The sequence below is a fragment of the Geotrypetes seraphini genome, chromosome 9 (genome assembly GCF_902459505.1).
Source record: "Geotrypetes seraphini chromosome 9, aGeoSer1.1, whole genome shotgun sequence".
In the NCBI taxonomy this organism is placed as follows: domain Eukaryota; kingdom Metazoa; phylum Chordata; class Amphibia; order Gymnophiona; family Dermophiidae; genus Geotrypetes; species Geotrypetes seraphini.
This window is the reverse complement of record NC_047092.1, coordinates 161,012,022-161,039,230: the sequence shown is the minus strand read 5'-3', so window position 1 is coordinate 161,039,230 and position 27,209 is coordinate 161,012,022. Positions and strand designations below refer to the sequence as shown.

The following is a 27,209-nucleotide window of genomic DNA, read 5'->3' as shown; positions in this document are numbered from 1 at the left end:
GCGGCTAGCGCAGCCGGCAGTTTAGCGCGCGGTATTACGCACATTAAATCGCTAGCGCGGCTTGGTAATAGGAGCCCTGTGTATCTATCTGTCTACCTAGATAGATAGATATGGTTCTAATAATTTTCTATTGTACCCAACAACTTATCGTTATGTTCAGGAAAGTACGATCATGTCACTCCACTCCTAAAAAAAACGCTCACTGGCTGCCCATGTCTCACAGTATCACCTTCAATATCTTACTTCTTGTTTTCTAAACAAAACTAGAACACTTTCCGACATTTATCGATAGATTATTACTTCCTCATACTACCTCCAGATTGCTTAGTTCCACTCAACATCTCCTTTCGATTCCATCGGTTCATCATACAGTTTGACACCACCTGTAAAACTATTTATTCTGTAGTTGCTGCTACATTATGGAATGCCTTTCCAAGCCATCTTAGACAAGAAACCTCTTCACCAATATTTAAGTCATATCTAAAAGCATTTCTTGTTTTAAGGCTCCTATTACAAAGCCGTGCTAGGGCCTTAACACGCGGAATAGCGTGCGCGCGCTAGCCTCTACCACCTCCTTTTGAGCAGGTGGTAAATTTTCGGCTAGCATGTGCTAATCCGGTGTGTGCGTTAGGTCCACAACACACGGGCTGCTTATGGTTCCTTCTTTGAAGATTATTGGCACCAGACGTCATGACATATTTTCAGTTATGGCCCCTCTTACCTGGAATACTCTCCCCTTATATATAAGAGAAGTTAAAGATCTTAATTTATTTAAAACCAACCTAAAAACATTTCTTTTTAAAGCTTCTTTTAATTTTTAATTTTTAAAACATACTTTTTTTTTTTTAATCTAGTTTAATTTGATCCTAAAAATATTTATTTTTAAAGTTTCTTTTACTTTTTATAATAATTCTTTTTAATCCCAATCCTAATGTTTTTCCCTTTACTTGGTTTTCGTTTTCTTTTCTCCTGAAAAATAGCAATTTTGTAACTTTTGCCCACCTTTGTTCCTCCCTTATGTACCTAAGTTCGTCTGTATTGTCAGTTAGTGATTTCTTACCCCCCTTTTTAAGGTTGTATAATATACTTTTAATTGTTACTCGCTTAGTATGTAATAAGCGATTTATCAAATTTAATGAAACTTGAAACTTGAAACGCTTAGCGCACCTTTGTAAAAAGAGCCCTAAAGATGCATCTACTGTCTAGGAGGATCTATCATCAGCACACAACATTTGTTTTGCTCCCTTCCCATTTGTGTGTCCTTTTTTATTTATTTTTTTATTATTTTGGAAATTGTATTGTTCCCCGTCCCCTTTTGTATCCTGCCATTGTTTTTTTATGTTCCTTGTATGGATGTTTTTTTAATTCCTTGTTTTAACAAATATACTTATTTTAAATATATGATAGGTAGTATATCAGATAAGTAATAAACTTGAAACTTAGCATATATAATACATACTTGCCAGGGCTCAAAATCAAGAATACTAGCACAAGTTCCACGTTCAAACGGTCCTTGTTTTGGTATGCAGCCATCTAAATTATGAAGAGCATGTGCCACAGTGTAAACGGCCTTGTAAACACTGTATGTTATTCGAAGCTCGGAAACATCAGTATAGGTATTATTAATATCTTTCAGTTTCTCATTCCCCGTGCAAGGTTTATTAGAAATATGTTTTGGGATTGTGCTGTTGTCTGTATATATCCATTTTCTCTTTGAATGCCATGTGCAATTAAAAGCATTCTCCCAAAATTCATAAACCAGTTCATCGTCTCCTTTTTCGGGGTGTATGTCATAGAGAAATTTTTCAAAACCAGGGATCAAAGCTCTTCGAATTCCAAAGCCTATGGTTCCGCCAAGGTGACTAAAGTACTCTAGTTTGGCGATCTTGTCGGATGTGATCCAGGCCTCACTTGCAATCCAGGTTTTATCAGTGACGTTGCTTTCCACGACTGCTTCCATTAATGGAACTAAATCAATGTCAGATGAAAATACGATAATGACTTTACCCTTGTACTTTTGTAAAGCTGTTATAATTTCTTTTACTCCATCTTTGTTGTACAGCCTCGGAAGGGTTAAAGAGAAAGCTACACACACACCCATTTTCTCAACTTCTTCCTTAAAACGTTTTATTCCATATTTCCCATAGTCATCATCAGCTGCGATAGCTCCAACCCAAGTCCACCCAAAATATATGACCATTTTTGCCATAGCCTTAGACTGGAAGTCATCATTTGGTATTGTCCGATGAAATGATGGGAACTGGAATTTATCACTAAGAACTGAGCAAGAAGAGGCATAACCCATCTGTAAAACAGTATATCAAATTACTCTAAGGAGCTATAGCCAGGAACTTTGCTTAAGAATACGAGACTGCTGTAGCGGCAAACTTGATATGACATAGCATGCAAACTGTCTCCATTTGGAAGAGTAGACTGGATAGAACATATATCATTTTATAAAATGCTTAATCCAGAATAAAAACTGCTCCAGCTTGTCACTGATATATTTGGAACAATTTGTATATCACTGCAAACATTTTGGAGTGGGGATTTATAATGCATCAAAATTTCAGCACGAAAGCACACACACAGAGGAGCATTTTCAAAGGAAAGTTCAAGACAGAATTGGGAAGTCCTGCTCATAACGTCCCCAAAAAAGGTCCGTCTCACAGCCATTTTCAAACAGGGAAAAGGTCGGGATTTAAAAATAAGTGAGGACATTCTTGCACTGAAAACATCCAAAATTAATAGCCATTTTCCAAAATGAAACATCCAAAATATGAATGCCGAAAAAAAAAGCAAGCACAAAAACATCTGTCTGACATCATTTTTACAAAAATGGCCACACAGACATCTCTGCATAGCAGAGGGGCAGCCTAGTGATCAGCGCAGTAGACTTTAAAACAATGGGGCCCAGATACAAATCCCACCTAAACTCCTTTATCGTATTTTCCCATATATAGGCCGTGGCCTATATATAGGTTTTGCAATCCTGTCCAGTGGGTGCAGCTTGCAAAACTGGGGTGGCCTATACAAGTTTTAAAAATCATCCCCCCCCCCCCCACCTTACCTCCCTGGCTGGAAGGCCTGAATCGCTGCCGCCTTGAATCGCGGCCAGTGGGCAGGGCAGGAGAGATCTTTTCGATCTCCATCCCGGCCCTGCGCTGCTTCCTACATGCCGATGCCGTCAATTCAGTTCTCACGGGACTCATGAGACTCGCGAGTCCTGCAATAACTGACGGCAAAGGCACACAGGAAGCAGCGCGGGGCCGGGATGGAGATCGAAAAGATCTCTCCTACCTTGCACCGCTGGCCGTGATTCGAGGTGGCAGTGATTCAGGCCGTCCAGCAAGGGAGGGGGGAGATGATTTTTTAAAACTGTATAGGCCGCCCCAGTTACTAGTAGATAAGCTGCGGCTAATACAATGGGGCGGCTTATCTACCGGTTTTAAAACTTGTCTAGACATTTTTTGCGGTCTATATAAGGGGGCGGCCTATATGTGGAGAAATACAGGGTATGTCAGGGGTGTCCAACCTTTTGGCTTCACTGGGCCGCATTGGCTGAAAAAAATGTTTCTGGGGTTGCACAAACTTTCAAAAGCTGCAGCAAGACAGAGGAGGGAGCCGGCAAGGCGGTAAACACCTGGGGGCAGCAGAGAAAAACACTGCATCGCCCTCGACCGGGGCCGCACAAAATACTTCACGGGGCCACATGCGGCCCTCGGGCCACAGGTTGGACACCCCTGGTATATGTTATTGTGAGCTCTTCAGGAACAGATACAAACCTACTGTACCTAAAGGTACACAACTAATAGCCATCACATTTTTAGGTGTCTTATAAATTCAGGTATAATAGGTATTGGTATATTCCAGGAAGGTTCACATATTTGTACAGAAATAAAAGAGTTAATGTGGAAGCTACACTTAGGTCCTTTTTTTTCAAAGTCTACTGCACTGACCACTGGGCTACTCCTTGCTCTATTAGGAATGGCCAAAACACTGAAGCTGTCATAGAGTTTGGTATCCACTGTCAGTTTCACATCATAGGGGGGTGGTAGGGGGTCAGTAACCACTGAAAGATGAAGGAGGAGATATGCTTTCATCTCTCCAGAGGCCAGCTGCTCAATCAGGGTTGCTTTTTGATCCCTGGACGCAATTGAATCTACAAAGACAACACTGAAAAAGGAAAAACATACTTTCTCCAAAAATGCAAAATGTCACCCAGAAAAGAGAGAAAGTTAATGAATCCTGCTCTATACTGAAATGCCAAGAAGTTAATCATATCTGGAAATCTACATATTTTATATTATGATTCCGACAATGTGTCCCTGAAGAAGCAGTGTATTGTGAAACAGTTGAGCTGCCGTCGGACCAGATGTGGACTTCATTTAAAACCTTTACAGTTGAATCCAACTTTGATCCATTTAGGTTTTCTTGTCCCACATTGATTTGAGCTAAGTCTCTTTTTTTCCGGACTTTTATAGATATGTAGATACAGTTTTAAATTTTGCTTGACAAATCCACTTGGCGATCTGCTATTAATTAAATTGATAATAACAATAAAATAAATAAATTAAAAATGTAACGAGGTTTCTTGGACCAATGCTAAAAATCATACCCCAGTAAGCCTCTCATTGGAGGGTGAGGGTTGGGTGATTGAGGTCCATTGATCCTTGTTTTTTCAGTCTTTAGAACACCATTATGCATTAACTTTCTCTCTTTTCTGATTGGATATTTCTTCCTATTCCATTGCTGCAGAAAGACATCTTAATTTTGGGCCTACCGTAGTCCCACCCACAACACACTTTCAATTGCAGTGTAAAACATCAAACTCTGCCCTTCAAAAATCGTGATTTAGATGTTTTCAGTTTCAAAATGAGTGCCATAGTTTGAAAATTACAACTGTGGATGCACACTTAAACCTGCTTTTCTGGTGCACAATTTTCCTAGGTATAAATATGGGTACATGTTTGAATATTTTCATACAGATGCTGATAAAAAGAAAACCCCAGCAAAGAACACTGCAAAAGATAGCTCTCGTACAATAAGTGAGAATTATGAAATGGAGAGAGACTTCTGTTGCCAAACATCACTAAGGGCTCCTTTTACAAAGGTGCGTTAGGGCCTTAATGCGCGGAATAGTGCGCGCTAAAATGCCCCGCGCGCTAGCCGCTACCACCTCCTCTTGAGCAGGCGGTAGTTTTTCGGGTAGCGCGTGCTATAGCATGTGCTAATCCGGTGCGTGCGCTAAAAACGCTAACGCACCTTTGTAAAAGGAGCCCCAAATGATTATGCAGAAATGGCTTAGGGCTCCTTTTATTAAGCAGCGGTAGAGCATTTTATTGTGGGCCAGTGAGGTTTCATAGTCAAAAGCGCGCGGCGACAAAGGCGCACCGAGACAACTGAGCGCAAGGCGGAAGCCCGCGCCAAAGAAAAACAGTGTTTTAAGGGGCTCCGATGGGGGGTGTTGGTGGGGAATCCCCCCACTTTACTGAATACAGATGGTGCCGGCATTGGGGGGGGATTTGGGGGGTTGTAACCCCCCTCATTATTCTGGAAACTTAACTTTTTCCCTGTTTTTTAGGGAAAAAGTGAAGTTTTCAGTATAATGTGGGGGGTTACAACCCCCCAAGCCCCCCACAACGCCGGCGCGATCTGTATTTAGTAAAGTGGCCCCATCGGAGCCCCTTAAAACACTATTTTTCTTCGGTGCGGGCTTCCGCCTTGCGCTCAGTTGTCTCAGTGCGCCTTTGTCGGCGCGCGCGCTTTTGACCTGTCACCGAATTGAATGAGTGCTGGAACATTTACCTCGTCGGCCCAAAGTCTAACACTCTAATGCTGCTTGATAAAAGGAGCCCTTAACTTTTAAATATCAGTCTTAAATACCTCTAAAATCTTCATCTCAAATTAAGTTTAAAGAAAAATCTCCTCTGTCACAAAAAATATAATGGCCTTATAAACATCGTGAATTCTCAAGTGTGACAAATCATCTTTAGGAAATTAATTCTATTTTTTTCTTCGTATGCACAGATTGGGTGAAATAATTCTATACACTTCTCCCTCTGTATTTGCTGTGATAGGGGATTAACAGAACCGCAAATCTTGAAAAATCGCAAATAACTTTTTTATATGTTATTCGCTGTTTTCCATTAAAAACCATCGTGAATATGGTGAAACCGCAAATAACATGGTGGGAGACCTGGCCTGTTCCTGAAGGAGAGGCAAAACACGGTGAACAAAGTGCTGGGAATCAGCGATTTTCTCTGTAAACGCTTTGGAATCAGCGATTTCTCTATGCAAGCTGATGTAATTTGGGGGGAGGAGCCAGCAAGCTAAAATTTGTGAATAATCAAAACCGCGAATGCTGAAAGCGCGATTATGGAGGGAGAAGTGTATTTATTTATTATTAACCAACTTTTTCATGAAGAGATTTATTCAAAGAGGTTTACAATATATTGAATAGTAATCAGATACTCGTAGTATTTTTTAGAGAATTGGATTTTTTTTTTTTTTTTCATTTCATAAGCCCAAAGAGGGCATTCCTATATAGCAGGGCAGGTATTAGGAGCTTGTTCTTTAAAGGAATGTGGGTGCCGACATTCCTATATAGAATACTGGCATAATTTCTTACACCTGCGGTAGAACTGGCATTAGTGGGAAATTCTAAGGGGCCCCTTTACTAAACTGCCTTAGTGTGCCCCTTACGTGGGTCTTTCCCATGCGCTAAGGCCACTTTACCTATGGCTGGAAAATGGCCAATTTTCCCATTTTCTGAGTTAATGGCCACACACTAATTTCGCCTCTACTGCCTCTTATTTTGCAGGTATTAAAGGTCAGATTCTACAACTAGTGGCATAGTATGTTTATATTTATTTAAGATTTGATATACCCCTCCTGCATTTTACTGACCTAAGCAGTTTTCAATGTATCAAACTAAAATGAAATTAGGTACTTGCGAAAAATGACCCTATCTGTCCCGAAGGCTCACAATCTAGCTAAAGTACCTGATAAACTAAAAATAAGTAATAACAACATATAATACATTTCCAAGATCAAAAATCAAAGAAATAGAAAATTAAAAATAAAATAAAACAAATTTAAGAGATAGAAAAGTCTCTGAAGCGGCCTGATAGCAAACCGTCATATTTTACTGCAGGTCTTAATACAACTCCCGGCACAGATCCGCCACTGGCAGAGCTTGAAAGCATCAAAGAAATGAACATTTCTAAACCATATCCACTAAAACGGTTATATGAAATAAATAAACCCAAATCAGTACAAATTAATACAAATTAAGGCAGATTGCGGTCCCCATTCCATTATTCAATTTGGGAGAGCCATTTGAAAAAAATGTGCTTTTAGATGTCTCTTAAAATTTTGAAATGATTCTTCCTTCCTTAACTCTACTGGTAAATTGTTCCACAATATTGGAACCAAGCAGAAAAATGCACCATTTCTGGTTGAGGCAAGGTGAGCCTTTGAGATATGGGGAACAGCTACTCTATTGTCATTTAAAGATCTCAACGAGCGACTAGGTGTGTAAAATAACACTAGATTAGAGAGATATAATGGTTGTAACTCAAATAATGCCCTATGTGCCACATCAGGAGTTTAAATTTCATTCTAAATTCCATTGGTAACCAATAAATAATAGTAAAGGGGGGTGCACCGGGCGCCAAGTCGATGGGGCACTGGCACCTCTCCACCCTGCCCTGCCACACCATGCCCTGCTGGCACCATCCCTCCCCCCCACCCCACCCGTTCCTCTGTATTATCTTCGCTAGTGTGAGCAACTTCTGCCTGCAGCTTGCGCCAGCCTGGCTCCCCTCTGAATCACTTCCAGGTCACGGGACCAAGAAGCTACATCAGAGAGGAATCCAATGCTGGCGTGAGGACCCTGCTGCAGAAGACATGCGCACTGGTGAAGATTAAGAGGTACAGGGGTGGAGGGAGAGCGCAAGTGTGGAATGGGGCGGGAAGAAGCGGAGGCGTGGAAGGAGTGGGGGCATGGAAAGGATGGCATGGGGGATGCAGGGGGGCAACACCGCCCCGGGCGCCTCCTACCTTTACTACGTCACTGTCTACAACAGCAACCGAAAGTTAGACGGTGGTAGCCGCCCTCTCGCCACCTAACTAAAATGGTTTAATTGCCTTTAAGGTGAAACAATTTTATTAAATTAAAACTATCCTTCCCCTCGCTAAAAGGCATTTCCCACACAGGAAGGCTAGGGACCTACCTCCACTTCAAAATTACTGAGCTCTGGAACAACTTTACCTCCCCTCTTCGGAACTTCAGCTCTCTCCAAGTTTTCCACAAACATCTGAAAACCTGGCTTTTCTCAAAAAATGTAAGTCTCCCTCCAACTTAGGGATCAAGGAAACTCTTATATCTTGGCATCCCAAGTCCTCTAAATTTTCTTCACACTTCTACCTCTAACCCTCTGTTGTAGTTCCTTCCTATTTCTCCTACTATAAACCGTGTCGAGCTCTACGAACGTGGAGATGATGCGGTATACAAACCTAAGGATTAGATTAGATTAAACAAGTCAAAAAAACATGACAATGAATACAGGAGAAGATACAACATTTGTTCAAGAAATATACAGCAATGATCCCCCGGTCCCCAAAGCCCGCCCCACCCCTCACCCAACCTCTATCCCTGCCCCTCACAACAATGAACCAGAGTATACCAAGGAATAATAAGCAGCCAGAAGAGCCCAGCACAAGAGATGACATAAGAAAAATGCTGCAGTCAAAATGAAAAAGTAACCAGCAATATGGTAGCAAAAAAAAAAAAAAAAAAGGGAGCAAGTATCCCAGCCCACCGAACTGAGGAGACCTGAACAAGACCAAAGCGAAAGCATGACATTCAGGGTCCTGGACTCTGATGAGCCCCAAGAGACAATGCATAGGACCTCCTCCCCTCCCCCCCCTTAAAAAACCAAATTAAAACTAAAACACAGCAAACAAAGACTCAAACCATGACAAATGAACAAACCCCTCCCCCCCCCCCCGAAAATACCAAGCTAGGGAAAAGCCACCCCAAGGCTGCCAACCCCTCACCGCTCAAGGCAAATTAAACAGGCAAGGTATTAAGGATCAGACTACAGGTTCTATGAGACAAAAAGTATATATAAGGACCCCAGACCTGCAAAAAAAACTTAGATTGTCGCAAGGAATTACGCACCTGACCCCTCTCAAGCAACATCAAGGCATGCAAACAGTTACCCCAAGTCCAATAAGAAGGAGCGCGATCCGAAACCCACTCTGTCAAAATAATTTTCTTAGCCACCAATCCTGCCTTTCACAAAAGCTTCATGTTTATCTAAAAGAAACCCCACCGGAGTGAGAGGTATAGAACGGCCTAACAAAAGCTTCAAATAATAAACCACTCTTCTCCAGAAAGCCCTGACCACTGGACAACGCCAAAAAGCATGGAAAAAAGACTTAGGAGCACCTGCACACTTCTCGCATTGCACCGACTCTGCGAAACCAGAGTGATATAAATGAACCCACGTAAGATATGCGCGATGTAGCACCCAAAACTGACACTCCTTGAGTTCAGCCGAGACAGAAAGGGTTGGGATACGCTTAATAAGACATCCTATATCTAAATCAGCCGGCCGCAGACCCAACTCCAGAGCCCAACGAGCACACAATGACTCCCACGACCTGGGCGGAGCAAGAGAGCACAGCGTCTTATACAATGCCAAAACGGACAGGCCGTCCTCCTCAAATTGACCGAAAAAGGCACGGAGCTTACTCCCCAAACCCATCCTCAGATCCCTCCACCTCTAAAAAGCGCACATAATGACCCAATTGTAAGTGAGCAAAAAAATCAATAGCCAGAATCCCATCTCGAAATTGGAAAAGTACGCTAAGGTGGAAGCATACCATCCGGAGTAAGGACAAGCTCCAACACAGTCAAACTGAACTGGGTCCAATGATTTAATTGCCTTTAAGCGACATGAGAAGTGATTGCGTCACTTAAAAGCAATTAAAATATCATTAAAAAAAAAAAAATCGGCACCTCGACAAATAGCACCGGTATCATGTAAAAAGATATTAAAAAAACAGAGTCTGCATCTGATAGTACTCACAGTGTGTTAAAAGAGAAAAGCAAATAAAACCGCGCTTTTCCAGGACTGGCTGTGGGACGGAAAGTGTGGTTTTCTTGCCTTTCTTTTTAGTACACCGAAGCAGGCAGCTATCCAGCAGAACACAGCCCCGTGTTTCATCTATCCGTGCTTTGCTTTATATTTGCACTCATGTGCAGGAAAGTTCTTGGTCCACCCAGTGGCATAGTAAGCGGGGGGCAGGGAGGCAGGGGGTGGGGTGGACTACCCCAGGCGCAGTCTTGATGATGGTGCCAGCACCTCTCTTCCTTTACACCCTACCACTCCTACTCCTTCCCACTCCACCGGCATGAGCAGTATCTCTAACTGGCACAGCAGGGGGGGCAGGATAAGAGCAGAGGGGGGGGGGGCACCACCCCAGGCACCTCCTACCCTCGCTACGTCACTGGGTCCACCCCTGCTTCCGTGTGTTCTTTGGTTTTGTTCCATAGGGAGTTTGTCCGTCCTTTGTTTTTGTTTTGTTTTTAAAGCACACCATACTTAGCATACCTGTGGGAAATAGTAGAGCCCAAGGATTCTCGCCGTCGCAATAGACAGTGCAGACCCCCCAGCTCCAATGACAGCTGCAAGGGGAGCTCCGGCACTGCACCTGAAATTAGGCGTCGTTTCATTCTGCCCTGTTAGGTAAGCTAAGGTGCATTCCACTGATTTGGAGATTGTAAAACATGAGTCATATATTTGATATCCCAGGGATATTTTCGGAAGAATATCCTTTCTGTTATTAATCTCCTTAATTGCAAGCATCATGGCCCTGGTCCAGCGTAAACTTCGGAAGTTAAAACTGCAAAAGAAAAAACGATGTTACATGGATTCCATATATATATGTCTGCAATATTTCAGTTCGTGGACCAATTTCATTCAGAAGCTTACCATACCCATGGGGGGGAAGGGGGGCTTGTCAAACAATGATGGGCCCTGGGTGTCACGTACCCCAGGTACGCCACTGTTATAAGTACAAGGTAAAAACAGAAGGCAAAAATGAACAAAATATACAAAGCAATTATTAAAACACAGTAAACATTCAAATGATATAATTAACGATTGTCATTCAAACAATACAATTAGCAATATGTCAGAATTTCAGTCACTGGGATTGCTAAAAGTGTTCACCACAGCAGTCTCAAACTCAAACCCTTTGCAGGGCCACATTTTGGATTTGTAGGTACTTGGAGGGCTGCAGAAAAAAATGCATGTTGCACTGCTTTCAGCTGTGTATAGCTAAAATAATCAGAAACAATTAAGGAAAGATTTATAAACTATAAAGAGTTTTTACCTCATGCAAAATTGTGATTTAGATTCTAAAGTATCAACTGCAAGAGACAAGATTTTGGTGTAGTCTTCTAGGATCCTGCATCTTCATACACGAGAACCAACATTGGGATCACTACATTGCGTCTACTTCAATAAAAGATCCTGTGCATTCATCTCTGCAGTTTTTTCCTTTGTTAAATTTCATAGCATGCAACTCAAAAGGCAGTGTTGCATGGGAAGGACATGGGCTGATCAGGGGCATTCCCGGAAATTAGGCACGATCAGTGGTGTAGCAAGGGTGAGAGGTGCCCGGGGCATTGGCGCCCCTCCTCCACCCTCTTCTCTGCTCCCCCTGCTCCCCTGATGCATGCATGCATGTCCCTTCCCTTCCCCCCTACCTCTAACTTTCCCAGCGTAAGCAGCATCACCAACTTGCTGCCCCAGAGGTGATGTCAGAGGAAGAGCTGATGGTGGTAAGAGCAGCAGATTGGAGCTACTGCTCACACTAGTGAACATCTAGAGGATGTTGTGTGTGTGGGAGGGGGGGGGAGGCACACATGCAGCAGTGGGAGGAGTGGGAAAGAGTGGTGGAGCAGAGAGAGAGATGTTGTTTAGAGGAGGGAAGGAGGACTGGAGGAGAAGAAGCATGCAGGAGGAAGAGAGAAAGAAATGTTGGACTGGTGGAAAGGAGGGAGAAATGTTGGACTGGGAGGGGGGGGCAGAAAGGAGGAAGGGAAGGGAGATGGACTGCAGGGGGGCAGAAGAAGGGAGAGAAAAATGTTACACTTGGGGGGAGAGGAGGAGAGATGACTAAAGGAAGGGAGAGATACTAGACCAGGGAATGGAAGAAGGGGAGTCTGGTAGCGCTATAAAAATAATAATAGTAGTAGTAGTAGAGAGAGATGCCAGACTGGGAGGAGGGAGGGAAGGAGAGAAATGTAGGACAACTGGGGAGGGAGGGGGGAGGAGGGAAAGAGAGAGATGTCAGACCATGGAAACTGGGAGGGAAGGAGAGAGAGAGGAAGGGAAGGTATGACACTGAAAAGTAGATTTTGAGAAGAAAGCAGGAAAATGGAAAAATTGGATGTTAAGTTAATGCCAAAGATGGATGCACGGCAGAAAGTGAAGAAGAGAAAAACAGTCAATGGATAAGAAGGCCCTACAAACATAGTTAAAAGCAAAGAAAAATAAAATCATCAGACAAATGTAGGGAAAATGATTTTATTTTCAATATAGTGACTGAAATGTGTCAGTTTTGAGAATTTATATCTGCTGTGTATATTGTGTATATGAAAAATGAATGGAAAAAAATTGCATTACAATTAGTAAAGAGGGCGGGATCTGGGGAAGAACTTGGGTGGGTGTAGGGTGGATCTTGGGAGGTCTGTGGTTGGGGGTACTCAACTGATATTTTTTAGACTTCCCTGCTGGCACGCCCTACTGACATTTCAGGGCCTGCCTGGAGGGCCTCTGCGCATGCGTGGATGTCAACGTGATGATGTCACACATGATGTCATCACGGCGACATCCGCGCACTTCCGGGTGCTTCGAGCCGTGGCCACTACCTTTAGTGTGCCCCGGCTCGAGAAAGTTTGAGAGACACTGATGTAGATACAGGGAAGTGATGGTAGAGGAGGTTTGAGAGATAGACGAGATCCCCCATCTTGAACTACTCGTTCTTTCTGAGCCAATTAAGGCAAAGAATTTTGGCACAACTAGGCAATTTTAGACCTTAATGTGCACGGCAAAAATATAACAGATGCTCCATGGCAGGACTAATTCGGAGATCAGTAATAGCATTAAGAGAAAAGGACACCATATGCACGCTAAAGCCTCACTTATGTGATGCTTCTTCATTTATACTTGCAAGTCACTAATTTTAATACACCGTCCCTAATCTTTATGGACTGTTTAATGTGCACAGTAAAGCCTTAGGTGGTAATTCTGCACTTCATATTAGGTGCCATAAAGGGATGCACTTAGTTTCAAGTTTCAAGTTTCAAGTTTATTCAATCTTTTGATGGATCGCCTATAACAATTTCTAAGCGATGTACATAATATAATAAAAAGAGATAAGAAACTTAACATAATAATTATATTAACATAACAAAAAAACATTTAAAACGTACTTGAGGGGAAAGGGAAAAAATAAAAAGTTACAATTTCGGGTTTTGTAAGAAAAAAGGGAAAGTACAAAAGGTAGGGTAAAAGAGGTAGCACAAAATGGCTTGATCATACTTAATAAACAATAATACTAAAACGTAAGAAATTTAAAGGAACTATTAAAAGTCAAAGGCATCTTTAAATAAATATGTTTTTAAAAGTTTTTTAAATGTTGTGATATTTTTTTCAATTCTAATAAATTGAGGAAGTTTATTCCACCTTTGTGGACCGGCGACAGTAAAAATATCTGCTCTTCTGGTGCCTATGATTTTTAGAGATGGAACTGCTAATAAGCATTGATCAGTAGAGCGAAGAGATCGATGAGGTTTATATGGGATTAGAGATTTAGAGATAAATTGAGGTTCATTGGATGTTAAAGTTTTGAAAATTAGGAGCATTAGTTTAAAACAGATCCTATGATTTACTGGTAACCAGTGTGCATCTATCAGTAGTGGAGATACGTGGTCAAATTTTTTAGAATTATAAATTAATTTTATTGCTGTATTTTGAATTATTTGTATTCTTCTTATTTCTTTTTGTGTGATGTTTAAGAATAGGGCATTACAGTAGTCAATTTTCGCTATTATAAATGAATGGATTAGTATGTTTAAAGAAGAAGGAGTGAGAAATTTGGCAATAGATCTTATCTGCCGTAATTTAAAAAAACAATTTTTAATCATATAAGATATATGTTCATGGTAGGATAGTTTGTCGTCTATGTAAACGCCAAGAATTTTTGTTGAAGATACCATATTAATGGGGGTGTTATTAAGGGCATGCCTAACCCTTTACAGAATATTAGCGCAAAGCTGCTTTGATATGGCAAAAATTAGGGTCAATGGAGTGAGTGTATGCATTCAGTGACATAGAGAGGAGGTCGGGGGGGACAGATCACCCCAGGCACAGTCTTGGTGAGGGTGCCGTCACCTTTCCACCTCCCCCCCCCTCCTTGTCATGCTCTCCTTCCCCGCCCCGTACCTCTTTAAATGTTCGCCAGCGTACGCAACTACTCTGGCCGGCTGCTCACGCCAGCCTGGCTCCCTCTGATATCGCTTCCGGTTTGCAGGGAAAAAACAACGCTAGTGCGCAGCAGCAGGCCAGAGAAGCTGCTCACGCTAGCAAAAATTTAATGTACATCTTATACTCTTGCTAAGCAAATTATATTTCTATATTCTTGCTTTCTTAAAGTCTATGCTCTCTGTATTTCATATGTATATCTGCATATTGTGTTTCGCTGAATGTCCAGCTCTCTTGATTGTAAACCGCCTAGAAGTTGCAAGATTGTGGCGGTATAGAAGAATAAAGTTATTATTATTATTATTATTGGGCTGGGAAGGGAGGGCGTAAGTGTGGAATGTGGAAGGAACGTGGGGGGGAGGCACCACCCCCCCTGGCGCCGCCTTCCCTCGCTACGCCACTGGGTGCATATCATGCAACACATGCAACTGTTGGTATTCTGTAAGTAGCATGCGTTGCTTGGTGACATGGCCGTGCTCTGCCCGTGTGGACACCCTCCTTGTTGCCTGCTAGCACGCTTTTTATAAAATAGCACCTAGCACTTATGTCTTGTGCTCAATTGTCTTGCACTCAGTTGTCTTGCGCTTAATTGTGGTTGCACTCAGTTGTCTTGCGCTCACTTGTCTTCGTGCAATTGTCCGCGTGCTTTTGTTATGCTTGCATTTGACTTTCCACCATATGTAACTGTCAATTATTTCCTTTTAATTACACAGTGCTCTGTTTTTAATGCATACTAAAGGGTCTTAATGTGTACGTTAAGCTTTATGGTAGAAGTCCATTGCCTCATTACTAGAAGGCAGGTCAGCATATCCACTGAAAATATTGCTGTGGACCTTCAACCTTGGCAGGAGTGAGGTTTGGTCCTGGTGCCTCATTTGGTTCTAAATTCCTCACAGAAAGGCCTTAAGGAGCTCCTTTCAGTGGTCGAGGTGCATTTATTATCCACTAAAAGCATTTTTACAAGTTAGATAGAGCCAAACTAGTGGAATGCTCTTCAGCAGAATTTTAGGGGAATAGCTTAGGTCCCCTTTTATGAAGTCGTGTTAGGATTTTTTTTTTTAATCACTGGCCACCGCGGTATTAGCTCCGATGACTATTGGAATTCTGTGAGTGTTGGAGCTTTTACCACCACAGCCAGTGATAAAAAAAAACCCTAATGCGGCATCATAAAAGGAGGGGGGGGAGGGGGGTTAGTGATAAATGCCTTCATCAAAAGCTCAAGGCAGGGCTGTTTGGTTTTGCTTTGGGGGAAGACATAATTGGCTCTATGGTGCAACCTCATCTGGAGTATTGCGTTCAATTCTGGTTGCCTTTTCTTAAGAAAGATATAGTAGAACTAGAAAAGGTTTAAAGAAGAGAGACCAAGATGATAAAGGGGATAGAACTCTTCTCGTATGAGGAAAGACCAAAAAGGTTAGGGTTCTTCAGCTTGGGAAAGAGATGGCTGAGGGGAGATATGATTGAAGTCTACAAAATCCTGAGTGGTGTAGAACGGGTACAAGTGGAACGAATTTTCACTCTGTCAAAAATTACAAAGACTGGGTCACTCAATGAAGTTGCAGGGAAATGCTTTCAACACCAATAGCAGGTAATATTTTTTCACTCAGAGAATAGTTAAGCATTGCCAGAGGTTGGGGTAAGAGCAGATAGCATAGCTGGTTTTAAGAAAGGTTTGGACATTTTCTTGGAGGAAAAGTCCATAGTCTGTTATTGAGACAGACATGGGGGAAGCCACTGCTTGCCCTGGATCAGTAGCATGGAATGTTGCTACTATTTTGGGGTTTTTTTTGCCAGGTACTAGTGATCTGGATGGGCCACCGTGAGGACGTGCTCCTGGGGTTGGTAGCTTGGAAAGTTGCTACTTTTTCATTTTTTTGCTAGGTACTAGTAACTTGGATTGACCATCGTAAGGACAGGCTACTAGGCTATATGGACCATTGGTCTGATCCATTAAGTTTCAAGTTTCAAGTTTAATATATCTCTTGATTAATCGCTTAGTCAGATTTCAAAGCGATGAACAATTTAAAATACATTCATTAGCAATTACAAAATAAACAATACAATACAAACTTTGAATAGTAACATTAGGTTAAAAACTAGGACATCATTAAAAAAACACACAAAAAAACATAAGGAGGGAAGGGATAGCAAAATACAACTAGGAAAGGTAAAACAATACAAAGGAAAAGTATAATAGGAAGACAAATTAAAACATAGTTTAATAATATGTAATCTGTGGCCTAGGGGTTACTAAAAGCATCTTTAAAAAGAAAAGTTTTTAAATTACTTTTAAATTTTCCGAGTTCCTGCTCCATACGTAAATAAATTGAGAGGGAATTCCACGTCTGTGGGGCGGTCACAGAGAAAATTAATTGCCGTCTAGTGTTAATGATTTTAAGCGACGGAATGGTTAAAAGATGTTGCTCATTGGATCTTAATGTTCTAGATGGATGATATGGAATTAAAGATTTATATATAAATACTGGGGTTTTGTATAAAAGAGTTTTAAAGGTAAGTAAACAGAGTTTGTAAGTTATCCGGTGAATGACTGGGAGCCAATGCGCATTTTTCAGGAGTGGTGTAACGTGATCAAATTTTCTTGATTTGGTTATGAGTTTAATGGAGATATTTTGGATAATTTGAAGACGTTTAATTTCGTTTAGTGATATTCCTTTAAAAAGAGAGTTACAGTAATCTATTTTTGAAATCACCAGAGAATGGATAAGAATATTTAGTGATTTTGGGCATAAGAATTTTGAAATAGATCGAATCCTGCGTAACCTATAACCTATTAAGGCTATTCTTATGTTCTTATGGTTTATTTTACTTTGTTAGGGACTAGAGAGTTGTGTTTAATGGTATTAATTTAATGGTATTTTATTTTTTGTTCTAAATCACTTGATATCTTTAGATCATTAGATGTTAAATAAATACATACATACATGTGGATTGGAAGCAGCAATGGCAACAGTAATAAAAGCAATTCTGGAGGAGACAAGACTGATAAAATTCTCACTGGCCCATCTTCAGATTCCCTGGAGGATAAGATTGATGGAGTATGGCAGTGGTCTCCGGTGTCAGGTCAAAAGCGTGCCGGGACAAAGGCGCGTGCAGACAATTGAGCGCAGCGTGGAGGTGCGCGCCGCAGAAAATTACTGTTTTTAGGGCTCCGACGGGGGGGGCGTGGGGGGGAAACCCACCCACTTTACTTAATAGATATCGCGCTGCGTTCTGGGGGCATTGTAGGGGGTTTGGGGGGTTGTAACCCCCACATTTTACTGAAAACTTCACTTTTTCCCTGTTTTTAGGGAAAAAGTTAAGTTTACAGTAAAATGTGGAGGGTTACAACCCCCCAAACCCCCCACAACGCCGGCGCGATCTCTATTAAGTAAACTGGGGGGGGGCTCCCCAACAAAACCTCCCGGCGGAGCCCCTAAAAACCGTAATTTTCTTCAGCGCGCGCCTCCGTCTTGCGCTCAGTTGTCGGCGCACGCCTTTGTCTTTCGCGGGGTTGTCTATGAACCGTGGTCTCCAATTTGTTTTCATGTAAAGGGCCGCCATATAAATAACAAGAAAGCTCTGAGGTCCACCAACAGATTTCAAGCTTACACATACTACTAATTTTGTAAACTGCCTTGTCCTAGTTATTCAGACCAGGTATTAAACATGAAATATTAACACCGATATCAATGCTACAATACTCTGAGGATATATTTTTTAAAACTCACTTTATTTTGGCTCGTCAACCGTAGTAAATTCCGTGACCTATACCAACACACATACACAGCCGGCCTAGAGTTAGCATTTTCTAAGACACTTTCCCCCCCCCCAACCACCACTACCCCCTCCCCCTGTTTTTTTTTTTTATCACCGGTCATGGCAGTAACAGCTCTGATGCTCATAGAAGTCCTTTGAGTATTGGAGCTGTTACTGCTGCAGCCAACACTAAAAAATGTTAGCGTGGTTTTGTTTGGAGGGGGCAGGGGGGGAGGTGTTAATGCACTCTCCAAGTGGGCAAGATTGAAATTAATGCATCTGCAGGACTTGAAGAGCTTTATAGCCAACTGTTTGAGAACCACAATGGAGGACTTCAGGGGACGCATGCGTCCTGGGGACCACACGGAGACCACTGGAGTATGGCCAACCCATTGTCTTTTTTATCAGATGTATCCCTGGGCACAGTCTGTTGTCATCACTGCAAGAAATAATCATGGTGCATTCTATTCAGATGATTTTTATAAGGTTTCATGTGAAGGGCAGAAGCTTATTCCAGGGTCTCAAATCTCGCACCATAATCTTACCCCCAGCTTTGATAGATGGAAATTTGGCCTGCCTAGAGCAGTCAGCATACATTTTCATTCTGGGTTTAGCAGTGGTATCATAGCTGTGCATCTAACTTGTTATAACATCTCTCAAGGTGAGGCAATTTTGTTTCTATGGCTTGGCAAAAAAGAACAATGCCAGATAGCTCCAGTGGAGCTATGAAGCATTGTCTTGTAATTGGACAAAAATCTGTAGCGACTCAGTTGTAGTAGTAATCTGCAAAATTTTCTTAAGTATGATGCACTGAACTTCACTGTTGGCCATCAGTAGGATGAATTTCCAGTGTTTGAAATCCAGGTGCTCGGCGAAATGGGTGAAGTTCTCCCATTTCGTTAAGCACCTGGATTTCAAACACTGAAAGAATGAGATCTCTACCTGATTTGCCAAAACGTGGGATCCTGTACAAAGAGAAACTATTGTACAGCTTGGGTATAGAAGCACAAATTTCACTTCAGGAAAAATGAGTAGCCATTCATAACAAGAACATGATGAAGGTGAACCAAAAGAAATAGGTAAAGACACATCAACCCAAAGGCCAACCAAATTTATTTCATAAAATTGCAAATCAACATATCAATATAAAATATAAATCAATACATAAATATAAGTCTTTGTCATGAAGACTAAGGATTTTATATTTATGTATTGATTTGCATTTTATATTTATGGGTTGATTTGCAATTTTATGAAGTAAATTGCATGAATGCAAAAAGGCCAAATGGCCTATCCAGTCTGCCCATCCACAGTAACCATTATCTCTTCCTCTCTCTGAGACAGGGGTAGGCAATTCCGGTCCTCAAGAGCCGGAGCCAGGTCAAATTTTCAGGATATCCACAATAAATATGCATGACACAGATGCATCTCAAGGAGGCAGTGCATGCAAATCCATCTCATACATATTCATTGTGGATATCCTGAAAACCTAACCTGGCTCCAGCTTTCGAGGACCAGAATTGCCCACCCCTGCTCTAAGAGATCCCATGTGTCTATTCCACGCTTTCTTGAAATTCAGACACCACCTCTTCTGGAAGACTGTTCCACGCATCTACCACCCTTTTCATAAAAAAGTATTTCCTCAGATTACTCTGGAGCCTATCACCCAGCGGAAACTCAATTTCCCCGTCCCCATGAGTTTTTTCGCTGTCCCTGGCCCAGTTCTGTAAGCTCTGCCTTAACTACACAAGCCTCAAACACTTAAGATTTTAAAGTGTTCATGGCAGGGCTGCCCAAGTCCGGTCCTTGAGATCTACTGGCAGGCCAGGTTTTCAGGCTATCCACAATGAATATGAATGAGAGAAATTTGTCTGCACTGCCTTCTTGGTATGCAAATCTCTCTCATGCATATTCATTGTTGATAGCCTGAAAACCTGGCCTGCCAGTAGATCTCGAGGACCAGACTTGGACAGCCCTGGTTAGCACCTCCTTAAAAGGGGAGGGGCCAATGGAGTTGAGTTAATCAGGCTTGGGCAGGCAAGCAGGAAAGGAGAAGCAGAAGGAGAGAGAAACAGAAGGAGAGAGAAGTGCAGGAGAGAACAGGAGAGGGGAAGAAGAGACAGGAGAGAACAAGGGGCATCGGCAAGAGGTAGCTCCGCCAACCCCCCATCATCCACTGGAGCTCCTCCTTAAAAGGGGAGGGGCCAATGGAGCTGAGTTAATCAGGCTTGGGCAGGCAAGCAGGAAAGGAGAAGCAGAAGGAGAGAGAAACAGAAGGAGAGAAAAGTGCAGGAGAGAACAGGAGACGGGAAGAAGAGGCAGGAAAGAGCAAGAGGCATTAGCAAGAGGTAGCTCCGCCCACCCCCTGTCATCCACCAGAGCTCCTACTTAAAAGGGGAGGGGCCAACAGCGCATGTCGAAGGGCAGTGTTAAAGGTACTCGCCTTAGCGAGAGCACCTTTGTAAAGGGCCTTAAGGGACAAGTCACTGAAAAGAAGAGCAGAGGGCAACCACAGCAGTCACAGAGGACAGCCACAGCAGATGCAGAGGACAGCCACAGCAGACACAGAGGAACCACAGAGGAACCACAGCAGACCGGCCAGCGGACAACAATGGAAGCAGCAGACAGAAGCAGGAAGTTGAGCTACCCAGTTTTCTGCACCCTCTGCCATATGTATGACTACCATCTGGGACACTGTGCTACCGGTATACAAGCTATACCGCAGAGTCAGAGTGGCTCAAAAAGGTGGATGTATTGCCCTATACGTCAAAGAGGGAATTGAGTCTACTAGAGAGAACACAAAGAATAAGTTAGAGTCTCTATGGGTCAAAATTCCGGGAACAAATAGAATGGAAACGAAGATTGGCATCTACTACCCACCCCCAGGGCAGTCCCAAAAAAATTGATGGAGAAATGACGGATGAGATTAAACGCAACTGCAAGGGAGGCAACGCAGTTATCATGGGTGACTTCAATTATCCGGGGATAGACTGGAACCTAGGCACCTCTAGCTGCGCAAGGGAGACCAAATTCCTGGATGCTGTAGGTGATTGCTTCCTGGTACAACTTGTCAAGGAAAATACAAGAAGAAATGCAATTCTGGTCTTAATTCTAAATGGACTATGAGGACAGGCGCAAGGAGTAGAAGTAGAGTGGACGCTGGGAGCCAGTGATCACAATATGATCCGCTTCGACCTGGACCGGTTGACAAGTTGATGAAGCAGTTCATGCAATGCGCAGCGGTGGTGAAAAGGGCGAACAGAATGCTAGGAATGATTAAGAAGGGGATCACAAACAGATCGGAGAAAGTTATCATGTCACTGTACTAGGCCAAGGTACGCCTTCACCAGCACTGGTCGCCGTACATGAAGAAGGACACGGTACTACTCGAAAGGGTCCAGAGAAGAGCGACTAAAATGGTTAAGGGACTGGAGGAGTTGCCGTACAGTGAGAGATTAGAGAAACTGGGCCTCTTCTCCATTGATAAGAGGAGACTGAGAGGAGACATGATCGAAACATTCAAGATACTGAAGGGAATAGACTTAGTAGATAAAAACAGGTTGTTCACCCTCTCCAAGGTAGAGAGAACGAGAGGGCACTCTCTAAAGTTGAAAGGGGATAGATTCAGTACAAATGTAAGGAAGTTCTTCTTCACCCAGAAAGTGGTAGAAAACTGGAACACTCTTCCGGAGTCTGTTATAGGGGAAAACACCCTCCAGGGATTCAAGACAAAGTTAGACAAGTTCCTGCTGAACCGGAACGTATGCAGGTAGGGCTGGTCTCAGTTAGGGCACTGGTCTTTGACCTAGGGGTCACCGTGGGAGTGGACTGCTGGGCACAATGGACCACTGGTCTGACCCGGCAGCGGCAATTCTGATGTTCTTATCCCTTACCAGCTCATGCTCCTCCCATGGCCACACCCTCATTTTTTTGTTGCATGCAATACAATTTAGATATCGAATAGAAACATAGAAACATAGAAAAAGACGGCAGATAAGGGCCGCGGCCCATCTAGTCTGCCCACCCCAATGACCCTCCCCTATTTATCTCTGTGCAGAGATCCCACGTGACGATCCCATTTCTTCTTAAAATCAGGCACGCTGCTCGCCTCAATCACCTGAAGTGGAAGTCTATTCCAGCGATCAACCACTCTTTCGGTGAAAAAGTATTTCCTGGTTAGCACATAAGAACAGCCTTACTGGGTCAGACCAATGGTCCATCAAGCCCAGTAGCCCGTTGTCACGGTGGCCAATCCAGGTCACTAGCACCTGGCCAAAACCCAGAGTAGCAACATTCCATTATCTCAGAGTACACAGAATTCCAGAACCCCAAATAGTAGCAACATTCTGTGCAGAATCCCCAAAGAGTAGCAGCAACATTCCATGCAGAATCCCCAGAGTAGCAACATTCCATGCTAGGGCAAGCAGTGGCTTCCCCCATGTCTTAATAACAGACTGTAGACTTTTCCTCCAGGAATTTTTCCAAATGTTTCTTAAAACCAGCTATGCTATTGGCTTATACCACAACCTCTGGCAATGCATTCCAGAGCTTAACTTCTCTGAGTGAAAAAAAAATTTCCTTCTATTGGTTTTTAAAGTATTTTCCTGCAATTTCATCAAGTGTCCCCTAGTCTTTGTAATTTTTGACGGAGTGAAAAATCGATCCACTTGTACCCGTTCTACTCCACTCAGGATTTTGTAGACTTCAATCCTATCTCCCCTCAGCACATAGGCAGATTGTTGCCCAAATCATAATTAATGTCAATTAAGTGCTTGTTAGATCCAATGATTAAATCATTGGAGCCCATTAACTAATTATTTGTGGAGCCCATCTGGGATCCTTACCCAATCTGGGGTGACCAACTTTGGGTGACCTTTATAGAATATGGGTTACAACAAATAACCAAGCAAAAGAAAACTAGCAATGTCAGATATTTGACATTAGTAGCAAAAAAAGGTGGAATTGTCCAATCAGAAAGGTGCACAAAAAAAATGTGTCTTTTGTTTCCCCTATTGTCTGTGTAGATATTTGACATTAAACATAGAAACATAGAAAATGACGGCAGAAAAGGGCCATAGCCCATCAAGTCTGCCCACTCCAACAACCCTTCCCCAATCTACACTCTATCAATCGTCCCCAAGCTGCCCTCCTCTATGCTACTCTCGTAGGGATCCGACGTGGGCATCCCATTTATTCTTAAAATCTTGTATGCTGCTGGCTACGATCACCTGCTCCGGGAGCTCGTTCCAATGGTCCACCACTCTTTCAGTGAAGAAGTACTTCCTGGTATCCCCATGAAATTTCCCCCCCCCCCCTGATTTTCAGCGGATGTCCCCTTGTGGACGAGGGTCCTTTTAGAAGGAAAACGTCGTCTTCCAACTCTAAGCAACCAGTTATGTACTTAAATGTCTCTATCATATCTCCCCTCTCCCTACGTTCTTCGAGAGAGTATAGCTGCAACTTGTGTAGCCTGTCTTCATACGAGAAATCCTTGAGCCCCAGGATCATCCTGGTGGCCATTCGCTGAACCGACTCAACTCTCAGCACATCCTTACGGTAGTGCGGCCTCCAGAATTGCACACAGTACTCCAGATGAGGTCTCACCATGCTTCTGTACAATGGCATAATGACCTCTGGCTTCCGGCTAACAAAGCTTCTACAGATACATCCCAGCATTTGTCTAGCCTTGGATGAAGCCTTCTCCACTTGATTGGCTGATTTCATGTCTCCACTAATGATCACCCCCAAATCCCTTGAAAAAACCTAGGAGCTAAGCAACTTTAACACCTTGAGCTCAGAATAAAATATTTTCATTACACAGAGCATTGATTTTCTTCTTTTCATATTAAATATTGACTTTAGTTTTCAGTCCATCTGTGGCATTTTGTTTTCAAAGAACATCCTAAACCATTATATCTGGATACTTTTCAGTTTTTATAAAATCAATTTATTGATGGTAGCAAGAATCCCCAAGCCCATTTAATTCTCAAGGGTATCATGTAATCATTATGACTAAAGAGATTATAGACTATTTTCTATTTGCAGACGTGCGTCCAGATTATGACCCTCCCCCCAAAAAAAAACCAAAACAACAACAAAAACAACATTAGTGAAACAGGTAAACAAGTTATTGTCCTTTCTGAAAAATTTTCCAGACCCTATACTTTAAACTTGTTGAAAACACATTAACTTTATCTTAGCATAAATATTGAAGAAAACAAATGTTCTTTCTATTTCTTTCCATATTTTGATTTGAGGCTTTGAAATAAGCACATTTATTATTTCTCAATGTAATGAAAACTTTTAGGGCTCATTTTAGGAAGCCGCGTTAGCGGTTTAACACGGATAATAGTGCGCGCTAAACTGCCGGCCGGCCGTAGTTTTTCGGCTAGCGCGGGGGTTAGGCGTGATCAAAAGTCACATGCAATAAACTTTAGTAAATCTTGCCTCTAATGCAAGCAGTACATTCCGATCATATCACACCCACAGAGAAAACAGAGGAAAGAAATTCTGCCTTACTCTTCACATTTTGGTGATTTGGGTTCTTCGTCGCCTGTTTCATTCTGAAGAATAATCCTGGAATGAAGGGGAAACATTCCTCCTAGGATGAGCTGGCGGTTCTTTGCATCTAGAAACCCATGCAAGTCAAATTTGCCTATTAGTCGGCACGTAGGTTCTGCTGGCTTCGGGGCTGTCTTCGGGGTTGTCTTCGGAGTTGTCTTCGGGATTGGCTTCGGGGTTGGCTTCGGGGTTGGCTTCGGAGTTGCCTTCGGGGTTGGCTTCGGGGTTGGCTTCGGAGTTGCCTTCGGGGTTGGCTTCGGGGTTGGCTTCGGAGTTGCCTTCGGGGTTGGCTTCGGGGTTGGCTTCGGAGTTGCCTTCGGGGTTGGCTTCGGCGTTGGCTGCGGGTTTGCATTCTGGGCGAGCAGCTCAAGCAAGATAAATAGCCCGATAAGTAAGTGCCATCTCCTAGTCTCCATTCTAGGACACACTGGGCAAATGATGACTGCGAGTACTTCTATGAGGCTGTCAGGATTGTTTGTTTTTTTTGTTTTGTTTTCTCTTTTTTTTTTTTTTTTCCTGTTAGCCTGTGGAAGAGTGCGGGATTCCCAAGAGAACTTCTGATTTCGTCACTGTTCGTACTACTCAGTGCATTGTAACTGGCAGGCAAAAGCCAGCATTCTCCCGAAAGGCAGGCTGAAGACCACCAGTTCTCATTATTGCATGGAAAGAATAGCCAATGATATAAGTTAGTACAATATTATATAGTGGAGCGTTCCATCATCAAAGGGGTGTGGGGAAAATTATAAACGGGAGTGAAAGCTCTGTAGAGCAGAGTGGAATCTCTGTTCCCTCCCACTCCCTGCCAAGATGGGCCAACTGCATTAGTGTCTTTATATGTAAACACTATTTTCATTAACAAATGATGGTGGTTGACAAGTAGAAATGTTGTATCAAACTGTCTTTTTAAGTTGCAGAATGAGAAAATAATGCTGTATGCCAGTATGAATGTAATCTATAGCAGATGCTTGCCCATTTTAATCGTGATTAATTGTTTAATTCAAAACTTCGATCACAGTTAATTGCATGTATAATCACAGTCCTGGACAATGCAATAATACAGGTAACCAGATATTGGAAATTTTCAGACCACTAGCCTGTTAGCTAACCAGGTAGAAGGCTGAAGATGGGGCAGGTGCGGGTTGGAAGTGGTTAGTTTTGTTCATCTTTTCCCAAACCACCCTCTCCTGAAGCCCCCCCCCTCCCAATTCATCCCCTTCCAAAGAGAATCCCTGAAAGAACCCCCTTTCCAAACACACCCAAAGCATCTACCCTGCCCCAAAGCCCCCCCAAGTACATCCAACTCCTGGAACCCCCCCCCCCCAGAGCATCCACCCCCCTCCTGAAGACACCCACCCCATCTACTGTGGCCACCCCAGGCCTAGAAACATGCTGGCAGATAAAGGCCAAATGGCCCATTCAGTTTGCCCATCCACAACACCCACTATCTCCTCTCCCTACTTTAAAAATGGCCTGGTGCTCTAGGATAGGGCAGGTAGGAATAATTGATGCTCCTCTCTGTCCTGGCTCCATTTTCATAATGGTAGCTGCCTGCAACCTCTAGCAGTAGAAGCGGATAACTAATTTGAGCCAGGCCCTCATGGGAAGGAGTGACTGGAGATCACTTCTGTCAGCTCTACCTTGGTCCATATGGGCATGCTTAAGGTAGGCCAGGGGAGGGTGCGGGGATCTCCTGAGCACTGGACAGGGTCTCTTCTGGAAGGGGCAATGATTTAAGATGGGACTTCAAGTGACATGGGTGCTCTTGGGGAAGTTTTGGGGAGGACTCTGGGAGTGCAATGCTATATACTAGTGTTCAGAGGGAGGAGAAGGAGGAGTGGATGCTCATTTCAGCCCATAGCGGTAGGTATTTAAAAAGAACACTGACTGTTATGGGGTGAATGTGGACCTGGATAGCTATAATTACTAATGCTGCTGACAGAATGCTAATAACCATTAAAACTTTTACATTAATTGCAATAGTTACTTGTAATTAATCAACAACACTAATATAATTTATTGAAGAATATGACTGCTGTTATGTTGATTAATTGGCTTAAAACAAGTCATTGTCATCTGAATGACAATATTTCATTTACCTTGCACCTGGTGAGGTGAATATATTCTTGAAGGCTCATGCCTCAATTAATTGTTTAGAGCAGTGTTCTTCAACCTTTAGATACCCATGGACCGGCGGAAATAAAATAATTATTTTGTGGACCGGCAGTTGAAGAACATTGGGCTGTCGTGCCCATCTCCACTCAATCTCCGCCCCAGATCTCACCCCCATAATAGTAATAATTGTAACACCATTTGTTCCATTCATTT

General features: G+C 42.8%; 1 protein-coding gene across 2 annotated transcripts in view; it reads right to left on the bottom strand.

Annotated features, from left to right (window-relative positions):
• LOC117366407 (vomeronasal type-2 receptor 1-like) overlaps positions 1-25,501 on the bottom strand; it is a 53,612-nt gene extending 28,111 nt beyond the window's left edge. For both annotated transcript variants that reach the window (XM_033957750.1, XM_033957751.1), the window contains exons 1-3: positions 24,843-25,501; positions 10,626-10,917; positions 1,460-2,305 (exon numbers count right to left, since the gene is read on the bottom strand). In XM_033957750.1, coding sequence (XP_033813641.1) covers positions 1,460-2,305; positions 10,626-10,917; positions 24,843-25,300 — 1,596 coding nt within the window. In that variant the 5' untranslated portion in view covers positions 25,301-25,501. The remainder of the gene's footprint in view (positions 1-1,459; positions 2,306-10,625; positions 10,918-24,842) is intronic.
• Positions 25,502-27,209: the final 1,708 nt, after the last annotated feature.